Genomic DNA, 22583 nt, shown 5'->3' on the forward strand with positions numbered 1-22583 from the left:
TAAGAATGAAAATAAACAATCTGTTATGTGTCCAGAATGGGACAATCAGAAGACTGAATAAGTTGTGTTAACTGCAGTAACTATCAAGATGTCATTGGGTTAGGATAGAAGAAATGAAAGCTACATCAAAGACAGCAGAGAAGGGCTGGCCTATTAGTTCGGTTGGTTCTAGTGCAGTGTTGCAACTCCAAGGTCAAGGGTTCGGATCCCGGTACCAGCCAGCGCTCCCCCCCCCCCAACAAACAAACAAAGCAAACAAACAAAAACCCAGCAGAGAGAACTCAGTATTTACAGTAGGTGAGGTTTTAAGGAGAGGAGCCAAGGATTTCCAGCTTGGAAGGAAGTTGGCATTTATAGAAATAGGAAAGATAAGGGAAGGAATTAACATGGGGAAATATGTTGAGTTCAGATTTAGAAATATCGAATTTGAGATGCTAGTGATATATACCACAGCTGCAGCTGCTCTACAAGAGGTCAGAAATGTATGCTGGGGCTTAAGGAAAGAGATGATCAAATCGTCTGTAGATTACTCATATTTGAGAACAGAAAAGAAGGTGCAGGCTGGGTTATGGCGACAGCCCGCGTTTAAGGTTGTGGGGAGAGAATAGAAGAGTCTGTGAAGGAGAGAGAGAATGAAGGTAAGTGTAGAGTCTAGAATTAATCCCTTTCTCTACTTTCTCTCTCTCTCTCTCTCTCTCTCTCTTTTTTTTTTTTTTTTTTGGCGGCCGCTGTAAGGGATCCTAACCCTTGACCTTGGTGTTATCACAAAGAATTTTAAGAATGAAGAGAAGGTGGGGTGGCAACTTTTTCATGCAGGAAAGATGGAAAAGGCAATTGTATTTACTGAGCTCTTTCGGAACCTTGGAGAACAACTATATTAACAGGCTGTATGGTGTCAAATTCATGCTGAGCCCTTAATTCCTGCCAGCGCTATGCTTCGTGCCGGGAGAAGGAAGAACGGCAGAGTTCTGGACCCAAGAAACTCACAGCATGAAGTGAGAAGTGAATGAATAATTAAGACACAATGTTGAAAATGCTTAACAGAGGTGTGTACAAGACTCAATAGAAACCCTGAGGAGTGGGCGACCCCCGCAGGGCGGGATTGGGAAAGGGCTGGTAGACGGGTTGCTGTCTGGGTGCCTGGTGGGTGTCCAAATATTCAGGGGGGCAATTCCAGGAGAACTGGTTTTCTGAGGCCACGGACAGCGCTTGGGGGACTGCGGGGAGATGAGGCACGAAGGGATCATCCCCAGGCGCCTAGTGGCGAAGGGACGTTAGCAAAAACAGTGTCCTATTTGAAAGATGCAGGTTTGAAGCCTGAAAGGATGCAGGAAGGAGAGGAAGGAGAGGCGAAAAACTTCTCTAAATTCTCCTCACTTTCTCTAATAGGGCAGAAAAAGATCAGGAGGGTGGAAGCTGGGCCTTTTGGGGACCGGGTGGACCAAAAACTTCAGTTCGCCGGACTAAGGTACCCTAGGTACCCTCCTTGGCCTCCGTACTCTGCCGGAACTTTAATGTCCTTACGCTAGCTTAGCGCCGGAAGGGAAAAGAAGATGGACCCACGCCGGAAAAATGGAGAACCCGGCGGGAAAGAGCGGGGGACTCGGGCGGAAGTCACGTTTAAGCTCGGGAAGGTGAGCAGTTACTGGCTGGCGGTTGGTACGTCCGGGACGTGGGAGGGCGGCATAACCTGGTAGGTAAAGGTTGAGGGGGCCGCTCCACCGCTGTGAACGTCCAGCACTCTCGAGGCCGTGCGGCGTGTTCCGTGCCGCCCGGATCGGGAGCGAAACTACGGGGCTCCAGTTAGTTTTGCCTCTTAGTAGCTGTGTGACTTTGATTAATTTAATATTGGAGCCTCCGTTTCCTAGTCTCTATAATTGGAATAATAATAGTACCTCTCTCAGGGTTGTTGTGAGGAATCAATGAAAATACACTTAAGACAGTTTCTGACACATGATTAGCCTCGGATATGCAATTTTTACTTGCTTCTAGCTGCGTGGATTACGTTGTCAAAACTAACCGTCAACTCGGCCTTGTATCGTCCAGTTAATAGGTTTGACTTTATGTATATTGGCTAAAAAAAAAAAGAAAAAGAAAAAGAAAAGAAAACATGTATAATTAAAGTTATGTTATTGGAGAAGTAACAACACTACTGAGGGTTTGGAAAATAGGGTAGATAGCGTTTCTCATAATCCCATCATCCTACACATCACTTTAAGTCTTTTTCCTTTCCTTCTTTCCCCCCGAATCTTTTTTGTCTGTACATTATACTTGTAATGCTAGTATATATGCAATTTTGGTTCCTCCTGTTTGCCACTTAGTATTATAGCCTGAGCATGGGGTGCATGAGAATCATTTTTATGATTGTACAGTATTCCGTTTAATGGGCTTATCATTTATTTGTTTTCCAAATTCCTGTATTTGTAGAGGTAAAGTCACTTAAGCACAACCAGTGAGGGAAATATAAATATTACCCATAGCTCCAGGACCTCAGAACAACTGTTTTTGTTTTGTTTTGGTTTTTGTGGGATTTTTTGGCAGCTGGTCAGTATGGGGATTTGAACCCTCCAACTTGGTGTTATCAGCACCACCCTTTAACCAAGTGAGCTAACTGGCCAGCCCAGATTAACTGTCTTTATTTTTCCTGGTTTCCTTATGTTTTAGTCATGTGAAAACACTGTTTACATTATTTTCATTTATTCAGCAAATATTATTAGCATCAGTTATGTTCAAGCCCTCAGGTTAAGGAGCTCAGGCTAGACAGATAAAAGCAAGATTCTAGAAAACACGTAGTGCAGACTGAGCTGTAGACAGAATTGGAACCTCTGGCTTAAGAGTTGTCATGTTTCTGCAGCATTACCTCAATAAGCAGGGAGATCAGGTTTATACGCTGGAGAAATTTGACCCTATGGGACAACAAACCTGTTCACCTCATCCAGCTTGGTTCTCCCCAGATGACAAATACTTGTGACACCAAAACACCATCAAGAAACACTTCAAGGTGCTCATGACCCAGCAACCGTGTGCCCTGTCCTCTGAGGATATCTTAAATTTCATGTCTTTTCTGCCCCTAGGAAACTCTGCAACCAAACTGTACAGTCTGTGAGCCATGAAACCTTCTTATCACCCATGCTCTTTGGAATCCAGTCCCCTCATGGCCTTCGATCATGTTTGTGTGAGGCAATCATAGTAGCATCTCCCTTAAAGAGATCAAGTTTGACTCTTTTTCATATTTTGTATTACTGCTGGATTATTAAAGATAATTTTTTAAAATAAAAACAAGATTCTAATATTATGTAAGGGTTATGAGAAGTGTGCACATATTCTTATCAAGGAAGAGCAGTGTCAGTACCCTCCAGTCAGAGACCACCAGGATCATGCCGTAGTTGAACAAGTTGGGTTTATTACACCTCATGAGGGAGAATGCACATCACGGGGATTCCTGGGGCATCTCAGTAAGAGGGTGTGAGAAAGGACGCAGTGGATTTGGGCTTGTGTTAGGTGATTTTAGGGAGGGTACTGCCAGGAGGTGGAGGTGATTCTGTGATTGGGAGAGAAAGCCAGAAGTAAGGCTAATGCCATGTTTAGTCAAGATGCAGCAGTAACTCATATTAGCCAAGATAGTATAATGTGTGATCATTTTTGTGGTTTGAACAATGTTCATTTTTTTTTTGCTGTTTTCAGACATGATTCAGCTGGTCTTATTAGAGCTGAGAGTGTTGCCTATGGATGTGAGGAGTTAGGTCAAGGAGGTGGGCACATTTTGGAGGGCCTTTTGTGCCATTTTAGGAGTTTAAATTTCTGCAGGGAATTGCTGAAGTTTTATGAGGGGGTGTGTGCCATCATATTTAGAAAAATCCCTCTTGTTTCTAGACAAAGGACTGATTGGGAGAAGAGGAGATCAGAGTCGGGGAGATGAATTAGGACTTTGATACTTAAAGTGTGTTGCATGGGCCAACAAGGGCTTTACGTAGGAGTTTGTTAGAAATGCAGAATCTCAGGCCCCACCTCACACCTACTAAATCAGAATCTGCATTTGAGCAAAATCTCCAGGTACTTCATAGGCACTTTAAAGTTTGAGAAGCCCTTTGTTAGGGGAATTACGGTAGTCCTGGTAAGAAGTGATAAGGCTCTGAACCAAGACACTTGTAAAGGTTCAGAAATGTGGACATTTTGTTTGTTCAGCAAATAGTAGTCTCCTGTGTGTCAGGCATCATACTGGGAGCTGGAAGTACCAAAATGAAGACAGTCTCTCCCTTTAAGATACTTCCAGTCTGGTGGGGGAGACTGACAAATTAACTGGTCAGTAAACTAATAGGGAATGTGTAAGCACACAATGCAATGGGAATACGGGGCAGTGGTCTTGGTGGAGTTGGGTAGTTAAGGAAGGGTTTTGGAGAAGGTAATGGATTTCTTTTTTTTTTTTTTTTTTGTCGTTTTTTCGTGACCGGCACTCAGCCAGTGAGTGCACTGGTCAGTCCTATATAGGATCCGAACCCGCGGCGGGAGCGTTGGCACGCTCCCAGCGCAGCACTCTACCAAGTGCGCCACGGGCTCGGCCCAGGTAATGGATTTCTAAGCTGAGTCTCAAGTGATAAGTTAGCCAGACAAAATTAGTAGAGGGCACTCCTGGCCTAGGAACAGCAATCGGCCAATGCCTGAAGCCTAGAGAGGGTGTCCTGGACCACAAGTATTCTCTGTGATTGGTGCAGAGAGTGGGGTGAGAATAGAAATGAGGTTGGAGAGACTAGCAGAGGTCAGATCTTGGGGAGCCTTGTAGACCCTGTGGAAAAAGTTAGCTTTATTCTGAAGGCATGTTGGAGCCCCTGAAGGTTTTGTTTGTTTGTTTGTTTTTGTGAGCCAATTCCTATAGACATGAAGAGTTTTAATCAGAGAAGAGAAATGTTCAGTTTTGTGTTTTAGGCTCTTCTAGATGTTGAGTGGTGGATGAGGTGGGGGTGGGAGTTGCAAGCCTGGAAGCAGGGAGCAGAGGGAGTAGGCGACCCACCTGATGTGGGGAAAGAGGGAGGCAGGACACTTGAGAAGGATGACAAGTCCTGTGTTGTAATTAGCATGGACTTGGTGCCATTTTGATGTGGACTCTTAAGCAGTTAAGGCAGGTGAGCTGGATTGTTGTATTTTGTCATTTTGAGGCTTTATTTATTTATTTATTTTCTCAGTATTCCATTTAGTTTCTCGTTCATTGCCATTTTCTGACTGGTGCATTGATTTTGTTTTGTTTTGTTTTGTTTTTTTAAAAAAAGATGACCGGTAAGGGGATCTTAACCCTTGACTTGGTGTTGTCAGCACCACGGTCTCCCAAGTGAGCTAACCGGCCATCCCTATGTAGGGATCCAAACCCGTGGCCTTGGTGTTACCAACACCACACTCTCCCAAGTGAGCCACGGGCTGGCCCTGGTTTTCATTTTAGTATTTCTCTCTCCTGGTCTCTGGAGCTGGGACTGGAGAAAGACAAAGAAACTGGCATTATATATTCTATTTTCTCCCAGGGGTAGCTGGGATAGGTAGGAGAGGGAACTATTTTAGCCTTCCTGTTTCTGGCAGCACTTCCTTCCAGCACTCATTGAATGTTGCTGCTCAAGGCCAAGTCGTTACATTATTAGAGCTGTAGAAGTTATATTGCTGACTTCTTACTTGTAGAGAGGCAGCATCATCTAGTGGAAGGATTTAAGGCCAGGGTTCTAGTTCTACCTTTGATACTTCATAGCATTGTGACCTTAGGTAAGTCACTCTACCTGTTGATGTCTGTTTTCTAGAGAAAGGAAATAATGTACCTGACTTGTCTTACAGGATTTTTATATGGTTTAAGTGAGATAATATATATTAGGGTGATTTGAAAATATTAAGATTGGGGCTGGCCTGTGGCTCACTTGGGAGAGTGTGGTGCTGATAACACCAAGGCCAAGGGTTCAGATCCCTATATAGGGATGGCCGGTTAGCTCACTTGGGAGAGCATGGTGCTTACAACACCAAGTCAAGGGTTAAGATTCTCTTAATGGTCATCTTTTTAAAAAAAAAAAAAGAAAAGAAAATATTAAGAGTGGTATTTAAATGTGATGGTATTATTGTTGCTATTGTCTAGGTTCTATGGTTCTTTTTGGGGGTGGGGGGTGGGGTGGTTGGCCGGTACAGGGATCTGAACCCTTGACCTTGGTGTTATCAACACTGCACTCTAACCAACTGAGCTAACTGGCCAGCCTTCAGGTTCTATCTTTGAGGAGCTCAGATAATGACTGATAGCTAAAGGTGCGCCTTGGACTTTGTTAGACATAAAGAATCTTGGGGATCTCATCAGACTTTCTGAATCAGAGAATCTTCTTTTAACCTTTTTTGATACAACCACTTCTGAAGGTAGGGGAGGTATTGACAGCCTTACTCCTGAGGAAATGGAGGCATCAAAGATCAACTGAGCGTAAATACCTTTATTAGGTTTAGTTACGTGGAACTGCAATACTCACAATATTCACAACCTAGTAAGTGGCCAGAGCCAGGTGTCAAAGTCCAGGTGTTCTGACTTCACACACAATACTCAGTATAGCTCCACTTTTATAGATGAAGTGCTAAAATGTGAAGTTGGTTGACCAAGGTCCTAGAGTGAATTAATTGAATATTTTATTTTAAGAACCTATTGTTTCTTTAAAAACCCAGCATAAAAATTAGCTTCAAAGTTGACATAACTTCTTGAGGTAGCTTTCAGCACATACTTTTTGGGCTAATCATTAGCTCCATTCAGATGTTATTATTCATTTTGGTATTTTTCACAATGTGTAATACAGTGCTCTGCTCAGAGTAGGCACTGGGTACATGTTTGTATTTATTTATTTTTTGCGGCTGGCTGGTAAGGGGATCTGAATTTGGGTAAATATTTATACAATTGGAAAATAAGTTCACGAATTTTACAATACATGATCTCTGTTGAATTTGAAATTGTAATGCATTCATTGCTACAGTGGTAACTCTTCAATCTCTTTTCTGTTATAGGTGGAATTGGGCTATTTTGCTGAAGCATCTTTCCCTGGTAGCCCAGGAAGAAATTTACATTTTGACTTTTTTTCTTTTTTTTTAACCATGGCTTTGGTTCACAAATTGCTGAATGGTACTTATATTCTCCGAAAATGCCCAAAGCCAAGTGCTGCCATGTGTCCATTTTTGGGTATTCGCTTTGCAGACTATTGTTCCAGTAGTCTTCAGAAAACAACTGCTCCCAGCAAAACATCCCCACAGAGGAAGACTGGAGGGGGTTTGCAAGGACATCACCAGAAAGAAGTTGCTCTGGATATAACTTCTCCTGAGGAGGAGCTTGAAGTTAGTTTTGATAAAGCAATTAGAGATGAAATAAAGGACCATTTTAGGCATTTGAAGGATGAAATTGTGAATCATTGGATAGGGCCGGAAGGCCGTCCTCTGCATGAGGTCTTGCTGGAACAAGCCAAGGTCGTCTGGCAGTTCCGTGGAAAAGAAGATTTGGATAAGTGGATAGTGACTTCTGATAAGACGATTGGAGGCAGAAGTGAAGTGTTCTTGAAAATGGGCAAGAATAACCAAAGTGCACTGCTCTATGGGACTCTGAGTTCTGAGGCGCCACAAGACGGGGAGAGTAGCCAAAGTGGGTATTGTGCATTGATATCCCGGATTCCAAGGGTAAGTGAGGCCCAAGAGCCACAGTTTTTTAGAGAACTGGGGTGAACTTCATTTTAGCATGAATTATAGCAGACAGCTTTTGTTTCTGTACAGAAAACACCTAGTATGTTATACGGCGGCATCTTACCTGTGCAGGAGGCAAATTACTACTAGGTATAAGTGTAAAGTGGAAGCACAAAGGAGAAGCGGTTCTTGAGGAGGAGTTACTTGTTTCTGGGCATCACTTTGGGCCAGGGAAGAGCATTGTTATATTTGAGGCATCTGGAGAGGTTAGACATTTGAAAGATATCTGGGGAGATTGGCATTTCCTCTAACATAGACCACAGTCCCTGTATTGGCTAGGGGTTCCTTAGAGTGGATGTAGGATCAGCCTGTGGCTTAAAAAAAAATGTTTTAAAGTAAACTTTACATTTTAGAATAATTGTAGATTTACATAAAAATTGCAATTGCCAAGATAGTACAGAGTTCCCATATACCCCCCCCAGCTTCTTCTGTTGTTAACATCTTATATTACTATACTACGTTTGTCATGATTAAGAAAATAACATTGGTACATTACTGTTAACTAAGTTCCATATTTTATTTAGATTTCACTAGTTTTTCACTAATATATACTTTTTCTGTTCCAGGATCCCGTCGAGGGTATCACATTACATGCAGTTGTTGTTGTCATTATCTTTAGTTTTCTCTGGTCTGTGATAGTTTCTCAGTCTTTCCTTATTTTTTTCATGAGGATTTGAAACCTGGCCAGGTTTTTTTTTTCCTTTTCTTCATTGAAAGATAATTTATTATACGTATTTGTGGCGTACAAAGTTGACTATCAGTAGTTGTGTACAATGTGTGATGGTCAAATCAGGACAGTCAGCTTATTATTACAATATGTACTCATTCCTTGTTCCTTTAATCAGATTCTCATACTGGTCAGGTATTTTGTAGAATGGCCCTCAATTTGGGATTTTTCTGGTGTTTTTTTCTCCTAGTTAGACTGGGATTCTGGGTTTTAGGAAGAATACCACAGAGTTGAAATACCCTTGTTGTCACATCATATCAGGGGTACATGGCAGTCATCATATCACTGGTACTGTTAACCTTGATCACCTGGTCAATGTAGTGTTTGCCAGGTTACTCCATTGTAGAGTTACCTTTTTTTTCTTTTTTTCCTTTTCACAAGTCAGTAACTGCAGTCCACATTCATGGCTGAGGGGTGGGGAGGGATTAAGTTCTATCTCCTGGAAGGGGTAGTATCTATATAAATTACTTGGAATTCTTTAGTAAGGAAGATTTGTTTCTTCTCCGTCATGCTTTGGGTTACAGTCCAATACTGCGTCATTTTGATGCTCAAATTGTTCCAGCTTTGGCCACTGAGAGCTCTTTCAGGTTCACTCCTGCTCCTTTGACATGCCCCCATCCTTTTGTTTCTTTTGAGCACATTTTGGCACTGTTAGATACTCTGATCTTGTATTTTCCCTGACCCAACCCTAGAATTAGCCATTTCTCAAAGGAGCCCTGATTCTGTTTTTTTGGAGAATGGTATTAAACACCAAAATCTGGGTGCTGGGCATGCTTGTTGCTGCAGGGTTGTCACTACTTCTAGGCCCTCTCAGTGGACACAGCTACAAAATATATGTATAAATACTAACCCATGCATACACATATGTCTGTAATTATTTCTCTGTTTAGTCATCTATATCTATATTTTGTTAAACGTGGGTTCATACTGTTATCTCAGACTCTAATCCAGTACCACCTGGTTCATTCTACTCTTTCCTTTCATGCTTATTTGCAACTTCCCTCTCTAACAGTGAGAATCCTGTGTCCTACTATCCACTGTCCATTTCCTTATTCAACCCCAGTATTTATGTAAAGCAGTTTCAGGTTTTTAACCTGTAACCCTGTGAGAAACAACTTAGCACTGGAGTACAGTGTTTATGTCTTTAGCCTAGCAGTTTCCAGTTAAGACACGTTTTCCAAAGTTACAAGGTCAATGCCTTTGTCTCCTCAGCAGCCTCTGGCTTTTTGTGAATTTTGCTGACCTGTTGTTTCAGGCCTGGTCACAGCCCTTGGATGTTTGCTTGGATATTGTGCTTTAAGGAAAAAGGCAAATGTCAAGAGTAGTATTAGGTTCCCTCTTCCATATAATAATGAAAAAGATAGGTATGTACTCTTTCAGCTGCAACAAATGATACGTTTTTTTTTTTTTTTAATGCCCTGAAAATTCTATGGTCATATACCTGCTGTGGAGTTATGAAAATAGTAGATTACGTTTATTAAGTGTATTCTGCTGGTCCTTGTGCCTAAGCATTTATATGCATTTATTCCATTTATTTCTCACGACAATCCTGTGAGGTAAGATCATCTCAATTTTACAGATGAGGAAACAGGCTTGGGGAGATTTAGTAACTTTTCTTTTTTTTTTTTTTTTCTCCCCTCCCTAGTAACTTTTCTAAATTACATAGCTAGTAAATATCACATCTCAGCATTGGTGTCAAGCTAGGTCTGGGTCCTGGAGCTCACAGACCCCTCAAGCCTATTGTCCAGAATGGGTCACAAAACCTTTACATGCAGATCTAGGAGCTAGGTAACTGGCCAAAAGGTCTTTGGAGCCTAGGTTTGAGAGCATGGCCATGTGGGGCAGATGCCCAAGGCAATAAACACCAGCCAAGTGGCAGTGCTGCCCATGCACACTAACTCCACCCACACACAACTCCTTTACAAAGAATGCACTGCAACACCCCCAACCGGACCTAAGGTGAGGGGCCTGATTAAATTATTCTATTTTCCTAACAATTGGTGTTTTTGTTTTGTTTTATTTTGTTTTAAAGAGGCAAGTCTCTCTATTTTTCCCAGGCTGGAGTAGCTGGAACAGCTCTAGCTGTTCACAGGCACAGTCCCGCTACTGATCAGCATGGGAGTTGTGACCTACTCAGTTTCTGATCTGGGCCGGTTCCCCGCTCCTCAGGCAACCTGTACGTCCTCTGCTCCTGGGAGATCACCACACTGAAGCTGAACTTAGTGTAGACACCCAATCAGCATAGTGCACTGTAGCCTAGAACTCCTGCCCTCAAGCAATCCCCTAGCCTCAGCCTCACCGTCCTGGCATTGGTATTCTTGAAATCAGATTTACCTTTGAGATTGCTATAAATAAATGCCTTTGTAAATTAATACTAAATTCCACTTTTTGATTTTTTTTTGGTGGCTGGCCAGTACAGGGATTGAATAAATTCCACCTTTGGAGAGAGAGACAGTATAGATGTTAAACACACACATTTTGGGGTTCAACAGCACTAGATATACCGTTTATTAGCTGAGTGCTCAGTTTCTTTATCTGTAAAATGGGGTAGATGATATTACCTATCTCATAGGGCTTTTGTGAGGATAAAATGAGATTATGTATGCAAATACTTCATGTAAATAATCAGTGGTACTGGCTATTTGTTTTTTGGCCGTAAAACAAGTCATAATACATTTAAAAAGACTAAGATCATAGGAAATATGTTCTCTGACCACAATAGCAGAAGGAAATTTAGAAAATTCACAAGTGTGTGGAAATTAACACTCTCCTAAATAAGCAATGTGTAAAAAGAAAACTCACAGGGAAGTTAGAACTTTGAGATAAAAATAGATGTCCTCTTCTTTTTCTTGTTTCCACTGGTGACTCCCCTTGAGTCAATGCAGTTGAGTGCCTAGCGGGCTACTTGCACGGTGGCTGTGTCTACCACTGTGTCATCAAGCTGCTTTTGTGCAGCGGTGGCTGTGGCAGTGGCTATGGTGGGTCACCTGTTTGGAAGTGGTGTTTTTGTGTATTCCCTGCCTGGTTGTGTGAGTGGCCCTCGGCTCCTGCCTTGATGCTAGCTATTGTTATTAATTCTCACTTTTAAAACTTGAACTTTATTTTTCATAGTTTTCTGACTTCTGGGAAGGCAGTTGTCATAAAATGGGCCACTCAGAAGCCATTGCTTCATAGGACCTGGGAAAGAAAGTACATTTATTTCCATTCAGCAAACACAGTGAGTGCCTGCTCCATGTAAACACTGTCCTAGGCCAATCGTGTCTTGAACATTACCTTAGAAACATGTAACTATGTCAGTATTTTGTGCTAACATAACAATCAGCACGTTTATCTGCTTCCTTATGGTGGGAGAAAGTTAAAAAAAAACCAGAAAAATGGTTAATGGATCCTTTTGATGCTGCTGACTTGGTCATGACTCACATTTTACTAATAGTGGATAACAAAGTAAAATTACTTTTCTTTCTGTACCTTAGGGCTCTTTTGCTAGGAAGAGGTCTTATGATTGGTCTCAGTTCAACTCTCTGTATCTCCGAGTCCGTGGGGATGGTCGGCCTTGGATGGTGAATATCAGGGAGGACACATATCTAATCCAGAAGAAGAATCAGATGTACTGTTACTTCATGTTCACCCGTGGGGGGCCCTACTGGCAGGAGGTCAAGGTAACAGTACAAGTCTTTAGTGTTTATAAAAATGAGGTCTTTTTGGATTATGGTTACATTGTAACTTCCTTTTTCTTACTAATTCTTCTTGGAAGATTGGGGTGGAGTGGGGAAAAAGAAGAGGACCTAGGGGAGAGACTTACATAATTACTTTTTCATTCATTAGTGTAAATGTTAGCTTACTATCCAGTAAATATTTTTGATAAGAATATAACCAGGTCCATGTTAAGTCACAGGTACATCTCTGCTCTGTGCCCAAGTAAATCTTTCTTTTTAAGTTTCTGCCATGTTGGCTCTTCTAAGCACCTCTGCTAAGATAATGTCCCTAGCTTAGTAGAAAGGTTCCCTTAAGAGGAGTAAATACTTCACACTTTATAATATTAAAAATTTTTATTTATTTCTTGGTGATATAAGGCAGTTTTATGTTGTAAGTGAGAAGATGAAGCTTTAAGAAGATAAGTATTGTTAACCTGTAGGAAAATAAGAGGAAATTCAGGGAGTGAGGGCAAAATCAAGTGCCCATTCCTTTCTTCCCCCTACTGAAGGTTTCTGATCCATGAACTCAAAAGAATGCCCCCTTTTGTTCATGTCATAAACCTAAGGGTCGTCCTGGATTCCTCTCTCCTTTACCTTATCTCCAGTCCTGTCACTTCTATTTCCAAAATATACCCAGAATCTGTTTCTAGCCATCTCTTCTACTCTCAGCCTAGTACAGGCATTTGGATTACTGCAGCAGCTTCATTATTGATTTGCCCATTTGTCCTCTTGCCCCTCTAAAATCCACTCTCCACTCAGAAGCCAAACTGATCTTTCTAAAACATAGTTCAGATTATATCATTCACATGCTTAGGACCCTTCAGTGTTTTTCCATTACAATTAGAATAAAGTTCAAAATTCTTAACATGGTCTACCAGGCCTCCAATATCAGACCTTTGTATTCAGCTTCAGTCTTGCCTCCTACCTCCCTCCTCCACACCAGCCCCCTTTTCTGTCTGCTGATTCCTGTAGCTAAAGTTGTACCCTCTAACCCATTCACTTTCAACATAAAACTTATTAACTAAAATTATTTTACTCATTTGTTTGTTAGTTTATTGTCACTCCTTACTCCCCTCCCCTGGAACATAAATTCTGTAAATTCTGTGAGAGCATTGACCTTTTACTTTTGTTGGCAGCTGGCAGGGATAAGAATCAAACCCTGGACCTCGGTGTATGGACCTTGTCTGTATTGTTCAGAGCTGTTTCACCTGCACATAAAACAGTGCCTAGCACAAAACAGGCACTCAATACATACATATGCACTGATATATATAACACAAAAATTATTACAAAAGTAACACTTGTTTACAAGTAATATATAATGAATTATTAAATAAAATTAGTATTTTCTTGTAGAAAATTAAGAAAAGGCAGAAAAGAAAAAAAAAATCTTGTGATTCTACTACCCTGAGATAAAATACTTTTTAAAATTTTGGTGTATGGGGCCGGCCCATGGCTCACTCGGGAGAGTGCGGTGTTGAGAACACCAAGGCCCCGGGTTCGGATCCCATATAGGGATAGCCGGTTAGCTCGCTGGCTGAGCGTGGTGCTGACAACACCAAGTCAAGGGTTAAGATGCCCTTACCAGTCATCTTTTAAAAAAAAAAAAAAAAAATTTTTTTGGTGTATACCTTCCAGACTTTCTTAGTCACACTTTTCCCCCACGCAAAACGGGGGGAAATTGTACCAATGCTGTTTTATAACACATATTTTCACTGAACTAAATACTGAATACAACTTTCTGTTCAAATATATTTCTTTCTTTCTTTTTTTTTTCTTAAAGGTGACCGGTAACCCCTTACCCTTGACTTGGTGTTGTCAGCACCGTGCTCTCCAAAGTGAGCTAACTGGCCATCCCTATATAGGGATCCGAACCTGTGGCCTTGGTGTTATCAGCACCTCATTCTCCCAAATGAGCCATGGGCTGGCCCCGTAAACATCCTTAATTATTTTCATAGGATATATTCCTGGAAATAAAAGTCTTGGAATAAATGTGTACAATTTTATTTTTTACTTTTATCTTTAAAATTTATTTTTATTGTGGTAAAGTATATATAACAAAATTTACTATCTTAAACCTTTTTAAGTGTAACGTTCAGTGGTATTAAATACATTCATGAGGTTGTGCAACCATTACTACCATCCATCTCCATAACTCTTTTTTGTTTTTGGTTTTGTTTATCAGCACCATGCTCTCACCAAATGAGCTAACTGGCAAGCCCTCCATAATTATTTTCATCTTGTAAAACTGAAACTCTGTACCCATTAAACAATAATTTCCCATTTCTTCCTCCCCCAGCCCCTGATAACCCCCATTCTACTTTCTGTCTATGATTTTGACTACTCTAAGTACCTCATTATAGGTGGAATCATACAGTATTTGTCTTTTTGTTACTGGCTTACTTCACTTAGCATAACATCCTGAGGGTTCACCCATGTGTAGCATATGTTAGAATTTTCTTCCTTTTTAAGGCTGAATAATAATCTTTTGTATGTATATACCACTAAATATGTACATTTTTAAGGTCTTTGATGCACATTGCCAAATTATTCTCTAATATCACTATCTTTTAATTATTAGCAATTGCTTTCTCTTTTGAAAATATATATAGTCCTAATCTTTGATTGGAAATAATAGTTGTTTGCAACAGCTCTCTTTAAATTATTTAGGGGAAGTGTTGGGGAACAGATTTTTAGAAATTAAATGTTTTTAAGTGCTGTTCATTTCTTCATGAATAATACTCCTTCAGTAAGTAGAGTTAATACTCAAATATTTATTCTGATTGTAGAGAGAAAACAGGGGAAAACAATGGAGAAATTATGTATGTTAGTTTTTTGTCACTTGTAGAAAGAGAACAACTATTTATCCTTTTCTTTTTATGCAAGTTTTATGTATTTAAGGTTTCTTTTTAGCTTCATTTTTTTTTTTCCAGGTAAAAAAATCCTGTTCCCTTGATGTGGTCAATGGTCTTAGAGAATTATGTGCCAAAAAGACTAGACATTAGTTTGAGGGTACCAGTGGGGTGGTGATATATGCACCTTGAATGGCAAACATGTAACAGTGATTCCATTTCCAAAATATATTTTGAATGAGGTAGAGGAAGTGTCAAACTCAGATGTAAAATGAGACATTGACAAGGGGGTCTCTATCAGATTTGTGTGACAGAAGTTAAAGGAGCAGGTGAAATTAGGATGTGACAACATTTAGATTTGCTGTGTGAGCAACATGATCTTGTACAATGGTGGTTTATTTTATGAGCTTCAAATTAAGTGTGTTTTATGTCGAATGTTTTTGGTGATAAGTAGTTTGAACAATATATTTTATTTTATTTTATTGTTTTTAAAAGATGACTGGTAAGGGGATCTCCCACGGGTCAGCCCTATTATGTTTTATTTTTTTTAATTCATTTTTATTTGGCTCAAAAATCAAAATGCTCTGGGAAGATGTACAGTATGTTGAGTAGTCTTACTTCCATTTATATCGCAGTCCACCCTTTTCCCTCCCACCCTCTATAGGTAACCACTTTTATTAGTTTCTTGTGTAACTTTCCAGTGTATTTATGAAAATATAAGCAAATATGAATGTACTTATTCCACCCCCCCTTTTTTAAAAAATAGATGACTGGTAAGGGGATCTTAACCCTTGGCTTGGTGTTGTCAGCACCACGCTCTCCCAAGTGAGCTAACCGGCCATCCCTATATAGGATCCAAACCCGCAGCTTCGGCGCTACCAGCGCCGCACTCTCCTGAGTGAGCCACAGGGCCGGCCCACATTTTTAAAATTTAGGAATACTTTTCATTCTTTGTTATTTTGTTTGATATTTTCTGTTATGTAGATATTCCATACTTAAGAAGCCCTGTATTCATGGACACTTTGATTCCCAATTGCTATTGTAAATAATGTTGCTATGAATAATCACACACAAGATCATTTTTATATACATACAGATACATCTGTAGGCTAACTTCCTACAAGTGGGATTACTGGGTTAAAGGGTAAATGCCTTTGTAATTTTGATAAATATTGTCAAGTTTTTCTCCAAAGTACTTGTTTCATTTTTCGCTCCCACCGGTAATGAAATAACGGTGGCTATTTCCTCAAAGCCTCACTAGAGTAAGTTGTCAGACTTTTTTATTTTTGCCAATCTGATAAGTGAAAAATGGTATTTGGTTAATTGTCTGGCACAAAGCTCCTAAAATTCTTGCAGTCTCCAGAGTAATAAGAGTGTCTTTGTATGTTAATGTTGACTGGTGGCTGGGGGCCCCAAGGTAGCTTCAGGATGGGAGATGGTCACCAGAAAGACCAAGGCATGATTAGAGTTGGAACTTTTAGCCCCACCCTCCAATTTCCAGAGGGGGGAACAGGTGCTGAAGGTTAAGTCAGTCACCAATGGCCAATGATATAATCAGTCATGCCTATGTAAAGAAGCTTCCATAAAACCCCAGAAGGACAATTTGTAGAGCTTCTGTATAAATGAACGTGTGGTGGTCCTTGGAGCGTGGCATTGTCTGGAAAGGGCATGGAAGCTCTGTACACCTTCTCCCATACCTTGCCCTATGCATCTCTTCCATTTGGCTATTCATCTGTACCCTTTTAAAAATCTTTTATAATAGACCAGTAATTGTAAAGTTCTATGAGCCACTTTAGCAAATTAATTGAACCCGAGGAGGGGGTTGTGGAGACCTCTGATTTATAGCCTGATGGTCAGAAGTATAGGTGACAACCTACTTGCGACTGGCATCTCAAGTGGGACTTAACTCTCAACCTGTGGGATTTGACAGTATCTCCAGGTATATAGTGTCAGAATTGAGTAGAATCAGAGGACACCTAGTTTGTGTCCACTGGAGAATCTGCCAGAGGATTGCTTGGTGTGTGGGGAAAACCCTGATGTCAGAAGGGTTGTGCTGAGGGTGGGTGAGTAGTGAGGAAGGAAAAACTCTTTGGGTTTTTCCCCTATATCCTCAGAAGTTTTTTTTTTTTTTTTTTTTTTTTTAACAAGATGACCGGTAAGGGGATCTCAACCCTTGGCTTGGTGTTGTCAGCACCATGCTCAGCCAGTGAGCTAACCGGCCATCCCTATATAGGGATCCGAACCCGCGGCCTTGGTGTTATCAGCACTGCACTCTCCCGAGTGAGCCACGGGCCAGCCCAATCCTCAGAAGTTTTGATGTGCACTTTCTCTTATTGTGAGCTCAAATGTCTCTTCATCTGTTTAAAGGCCAATTTGTATTTCTTTTTCTGAGAACTGTCTATGATGGCTTTTCTATTGCGCAGTTGGTCTTTTTCCCCCTCAATTTCTAGGAGCTCTTTAACTATTCAGGATATTTGCCTTTTGTCTGTGATATAAGTGACTAGTGTATTTTACACAAGTGAAAAGAGTCCCTCTTCAAACTCCCATGCCTACTTCTCTTTTTTTGTTTTTGTTTTGTTTTTTATTTCCCATGCCTACTTCTCAGAGGGAAGAACTGTTGAGTTTCTGGTGTATCCTTCAAGACATTCTTGTTGACATATAAGAATAACTTTTTTCTTTCGTATTTTTCTTAATATTTTATTTTGAAAAATTTCAAACATGAATAAAAGTTAAAATTGCATGGTGAATATCTGTATAGCCACCACCTAGATTTCTGAAGAAACATTCTGCTATATTTGCTTTATCATACATCTTATTCACCTGTCCTTCCTGCTATTCATCTATCATTCTATCTTTTTTTTTTTTTTTTTTAAAGATAACCGGTAAGGGGATCTTAACCCTTGTCTTGGTGTTGTCAGCACCACGCTCTCCCAGTGAGCTAACCGGCCATCCCTATATTGGATCCGAACCCGTGGCCTTGGTGTTATCAGCACCACACTCTCCCGAGTGAGCCACGGGCTGGCCCATATCGTTCTATCTTTTTTAATTCAAAAAAAGAAAAGTTGCCAACATCAGTACATTGCACCCCTAAACACTTCAGCATGAATATCATTAGACTTCAGTATTTATTTCCAGTTTTGTTTGAGGCCTTTTTAAAAAACATAAATGAACTTATACTGTAGATTTTGTCTATATCTTGCTTTTCTTTCTTTCTTTTCTTTTTTTTTTTTAAGATGACTGGTAAGGGGATCTCAACCCTTGACTTGGTGTTTTCAGCACCACGCTCAGCCAGTGAGCCAACCGGCCATCCCTATATAGGATCCTAACCTGTGGCCTTGGTGTTATCAGCACCGCACTCTCCTGAGTGAGCCATGGGCTGGCCCTATATATCTTGCTTTTCTACTAAAAATATATCACAGGGGTCTTCTCACTGCATCCTGTGTAGATCTACTTCATTTTAAAAATAGCTGTAAGGGCCGGCCTGTGGCTCACTTGGGAGAGTGTGGTGCTGATAACACCAATGCCACAGGTTCGGATCCCTATATAGGGATGGCTGGTTGGCTCACTTTGGAGAGTGTGGTGCTGACAACACCAAGTCAAGGGTTAAGATCCCCTTACCAGTCATGTTTAAAAAAAAAAAAAAGCCGGGCCGGCCCGTGGCTCACTCGGGAGAGTGCGGTGCTGATAACACCAAGGCCGTGGGTTCGGATCCCATATAGGGATGGCCGGTTAGCGCATTGGGTGAGCATGGTGCTGACAACACCAAATCAAGGGTTAAGATCCCCTTACCGGTCATCTTTAAAAAAAAAAAAATAATAAATAAATAAATAAATAAAAGCTGCATGTTCAGTTGTATGGATGCACCATAATTTAGCTATTTTTCCTTTTTTCTTTTTCCTTTTTCCTTTTTTAAAATTATTATTAGAAGAAGCTATATCTTTATGTACTTGTCAAAGTTTATTTATAATATAAATTCCTAAAAGTGAAATTGGTAGGTGAAAGTTATGGCACTTCAAATTTTGCTAGACGTTGCTGTATTATTTTTCTGTTGTTACATAATAAATTATCACAAACTTAGCAGCTTAAAACACACATTTATTACCTCACAGTTCTGTAGGTAATAATTTGGGACATGGTGTGGATGGGTTCCATGCTTAGGTTATTAGAAGGCTGAAATCAAGATGTCAGCTGGGCTGTTTTCCTTTCTGAGTCTCTGGGGAAGAATTGACTTCCAAGCCCATTCTCCTTATTAGCTAAATTCAGTTCTTTATGATTGTAGAACTGAAATATTTGTCTCCTTTCTGATCGTCAACTAGAGGCCACTCTCAGCTCCTAGACACTGCCTGCATTCCTTGCTATGTAGCTTCCTCCAGCCTCAAAGCCAGCAATGGAGAATCTCCCTCCCATTGAATCCCTCTCATGATTTTAATCTCTTTCACTGGTCCCTTTGATGGGCTCAATAGATTGTCAGCCCTACAGAGGAGAATACCCCTATATTTAGGTCAGTTGATTTAGAACCTTAATTAAATCAGTGAAACCATTCATGGCAGAACTGCGATTAGTGTTTGATTGAATATCCTGAGAGGATGTGTGTATACAAATCAGGGGGTGGAAATATTGGAGGCTGTCTTAGAATTCTGCCTACCACAATTGGTAGCTGCCCTCTAAAAGAGTTGTACTAGGGCTGGCCCGTGGCTCACTTGGGAGAGCGTGGTGCTGATAACACCAAGGCCACGGGTTCGGATCCCTATATAGGGATGGCCGGTTAGCTCACCTGGGAGAGCGTGGTGCTGACATCACCAAATCAAGGGTTAAGATCCCCTTACTGGTCATCTTTTAAAAAAATAATAAAAATAAAAGAGTTGTACTAATGTGCACTCCTGCTAACAGTATAAAAGTGTGCTTGTTTCTCCCATCCTCATATTTCTTTTTGGTTATTTAATCCTTTTCTTATTTGTAAAAGCTGTGTTTAGGATACCAGTCTCTTGTCCATAAATATTACAGATGATTTTTTCTTAGTTTGTCCTTTGTCTTTTTCCCTCAGAGTTATAACTTTGATCCACATAGCCACTTATCATAACTGCATGTATTAAATAATTTTAAAATTTAACTACTATTCTTTCATCATTGCAATTCCATACAAATGCCTCAATTGTTTACATTTCAGCTATGCAGTAAATGATTTCTTATTTCAGATTCCTTTTTCCAAATTTTTCTTCTCAAATCAAGGAAGAATCCGGGATGTCCAGGGCAAGCTTCTGCTTGACAAGGTAATGTTTTCCTGTATTTTTATCATCTTTAGTAAAACAAAACTCCTGTGAGGACAAATTCGGTCTATTTTGGAAGGCTGGCAAGTGAAAGATGAAAATTCCTACTCAGGGTCACCCGTTATACCCAGGCAGATGCTGGCCTATTCTGTGGGCTAAACCCTCATCCTGGAGGAATTTTAGCATGATCGTTTTTTTAGTGTGCCTACATTTTATTTTAGCTTAAAATGAAAGAGTTCATAAGAGCTTTAAGGAACCTGTATTAGGCATCCATGCTATCTTTACTAGTCTTAAGTAGTACTATCTAAAGGGGAGAGGAGAGGAAGTAGAATGTGGAATGAAAAGCAGTCTTATTCATCCTCTTATAATTTGCTGAAGCATATGAGAACTATTGTATACTTGCTAAAGGCAGATAGTATAAAGACCCAGTTATAGTAATCACCTCATGGGATTTTAGAACTCCAGGAATAACATCAGTACATATGAGATTTTAATCAATTTCTCTATTTTAAATTTAGATCTCTTCTATTGGATTCACCCTGGCTGATAAAGTGGATGGTCCATTCTTCCTGGAAATAGATTTTATTGGAGTATTTACAGATCCAGCTCACATAGAAGAATTTGCTTATGAAAATTCTCCAGAGCTTAGCCCAGGACTTTTTAAATAGAGAGGATCATGTGGAAGTTTTGTATTACTAAAGTAAGGGCAGTAATATCCACAATGATACAAATTAAAGTATTTCTTCAGTGGCGTCCAACCAATGGCTGGTATGTATTCTCTAAGACGAGGCTAAAAGCTGTTGTTAAGAGGGACTATATAAAGGGAACACAGCATGAACTAGGTTCTGAGCTGTGCTTTAGCTCACAGAATGCAAGTACTGATGCAGAGGTACTATGTAAATAACTTACTGTTTTTGGTCAGAACGGTTCCTATGAGGTACATTTCCCACATGAGTAGGCGGTTTCCAAAGCAAGGAGTCCCTGAGATGACTGTTGATGATCTTTTACCACTATTCCTGATAGGTTTCTTTTATTTTCTAACCCATCTTTGAGGAAAGGAGTAATTATCTTTTTCATTTTTAACAACTTGAGATATAATTTACATAACATAAAATTGGCCTGTGTAAGTATATAGTTCAATGATTTTTAGTATATTTACAGAATAGTGCAGCCATTACTACAATCTAATTTTAGCAAATTTCCATCAGCCCAAAAAGAAACCTCAATGCCATTTTGCAATCACCCTTCATTCCCATCTCCAGGTAACTACTAATCTACTTTCCATCTCTATAGGTTGACTTTTTCTGGATATTGTATATAGATAGAATCATACAATATATGGTCTTTGACTTTTTTCACTTAACATAATGTCTTTGAGGTTCATCCATTTTGTAGCATGTTATCAGTGCTTCATTCCTTTCTATTGTGGAATAATACTCCATTGTTTATCCATTCATCCATTGATTGACATCTGGATTTTTTTCCCCTTCTTAGCTCTTATAAATAATGCTGCTATAAATATTTGCATACAACTTTTAGTGTGGACATGTTTTCATTTCTCTTGGGTATATACCTGTACCTAGGAGTTGAATTGCTGGGTCATTGGGTAATCTGTTTAACATTTGAGGAACTGCCAGACTATTTTCCAAAGTGGCTGCATCATTTTACATTCCCACCAGAGGTGTATGAGGTTCCAATTTCTCCACATTCTCTCCAACACTTACTATGTCTTTTTGATTACAGCAATTCTAGTTGAGCCTCTTTTCATATGCTTATTAGCCATTCATACGTCTTTATTGAAATGAGTATCAAGTCTTTTGCCCATTCCGAAATTAGGTTGTTTTATCATTTAGTTGTAAGAGTTCTTTATATATTCTGGGTACAAGTCCCTTTTCAGATAAGATTTATAAAATAGATTCTCCCAATCTGTGGCTTGGGTGTTCACTTTTTGGGGTGTCTTATAAGGTGCAAACAGTTTTAGTTTTGATGAAGTGCAATTTGCCTATTTTTTCTTTTATCACCTGTGCTTTTGCTGTTGTATCTAAGAAATCATTGCCTAGTTCATGATCACAGAAATTTATTCCCAAGAATTTTTAAGTTTAGTTTGTATATTTAGGTCTATGATCAAATTTTTTTTTTTTTTTTTTTAAAGATGACTGGTAAGGGGATCTTAACCCTTGACTTGTTGTCAGCACCACACTCTCCCAAGTGAGATAACCGGCCATCCTTATATAGGGATCTGAACCCGTGGCCTTGGTGTTATCAGCACCACACTCTCCCGAGTGAGCCATGGGCCGGCCCCGGTAAAACTTTCTTA

General features: G+C 40.0%; 1 protein-coding gene across 3 annotated transcripts; it reads left to right on the forward strand.

The window, feature by feature from the left end:
• The first annotated feature begins 1615 nt into the window (after positions 1–1615).
• Positions 1616–21757, forward strand: NDUFAF1 (NADH:ubiquinone oxidoreductase complex assembly factor 1). 3 transcript variants are annotated; one of them, XM_063091010.1, is made up of 5 exons: positions 1616–1634; positions 7003–7662; positions 11926–12111; positions 20195–20269; positions 20785–21757. In XM_063091010.1, exons 2-5 carry the CDS (start codon positions 7090–7092, stop codon positions 20932–20934), a joined length of 984 nt encoding a protein of 327 aa, XP_062947080.1. In that variant the 5' UTR covers positions 1616–1634; positions 7003–7089; the 3' UTR covers positions 20935–21757. The 3 variants fall into 3 exon arrangements, with proteins under 3 accessions (XP_062947080.1, XP_062947079.1, XP_062947081.1); XM_063091009.1 differs by having other exon boundaries at positions 1620–1693; XM_063091011.1 differs by having other exon boundaries at positions 1630–1659.
• The last annotated feature ends 826 nt before the right edge of the window (positions 21758–22583 follow it).

Source organism: Cynocephalus volans, chromosome 3 (assembly GCF_027409185.1).
Source record: "Cynocephalus volans isolate mCynVol1 chromosome 3, mCynVol1.pri, whole genome shotgun sequence".
NCBI lineage: Eukaryota > Metazoa > Chordata > Mammalia > Dermoptera > Cynocephalidae > Cynocephalus > Cynocephalus volans.

Excerpts from the sequence above, each read along its gene's own strand:
- NDUFAF1 (XM_063091010.1), top strand. The coding sequence starts at position 7,090 with ATGGCTTTGGTTCACAAATTGCTGAATGGTACTTATATTCTCCGAAAA. Across the intron at positions 12,112-20,194 it reads CCTACTGGCAGGAGGTCAAG|ATTCCTTTTTCCAAATTTTT; the intron begins GTAACAGTACAA and ends TTCTTATTTCAG. Across the intron at positions 20,270-20,784 it reads GCAAGCTTCTGCTTGACAAG|ATCTCTTCTATTGGATTCAC; the intron begins GTAATGTTTTCC and ends TTTTAAATTTAG.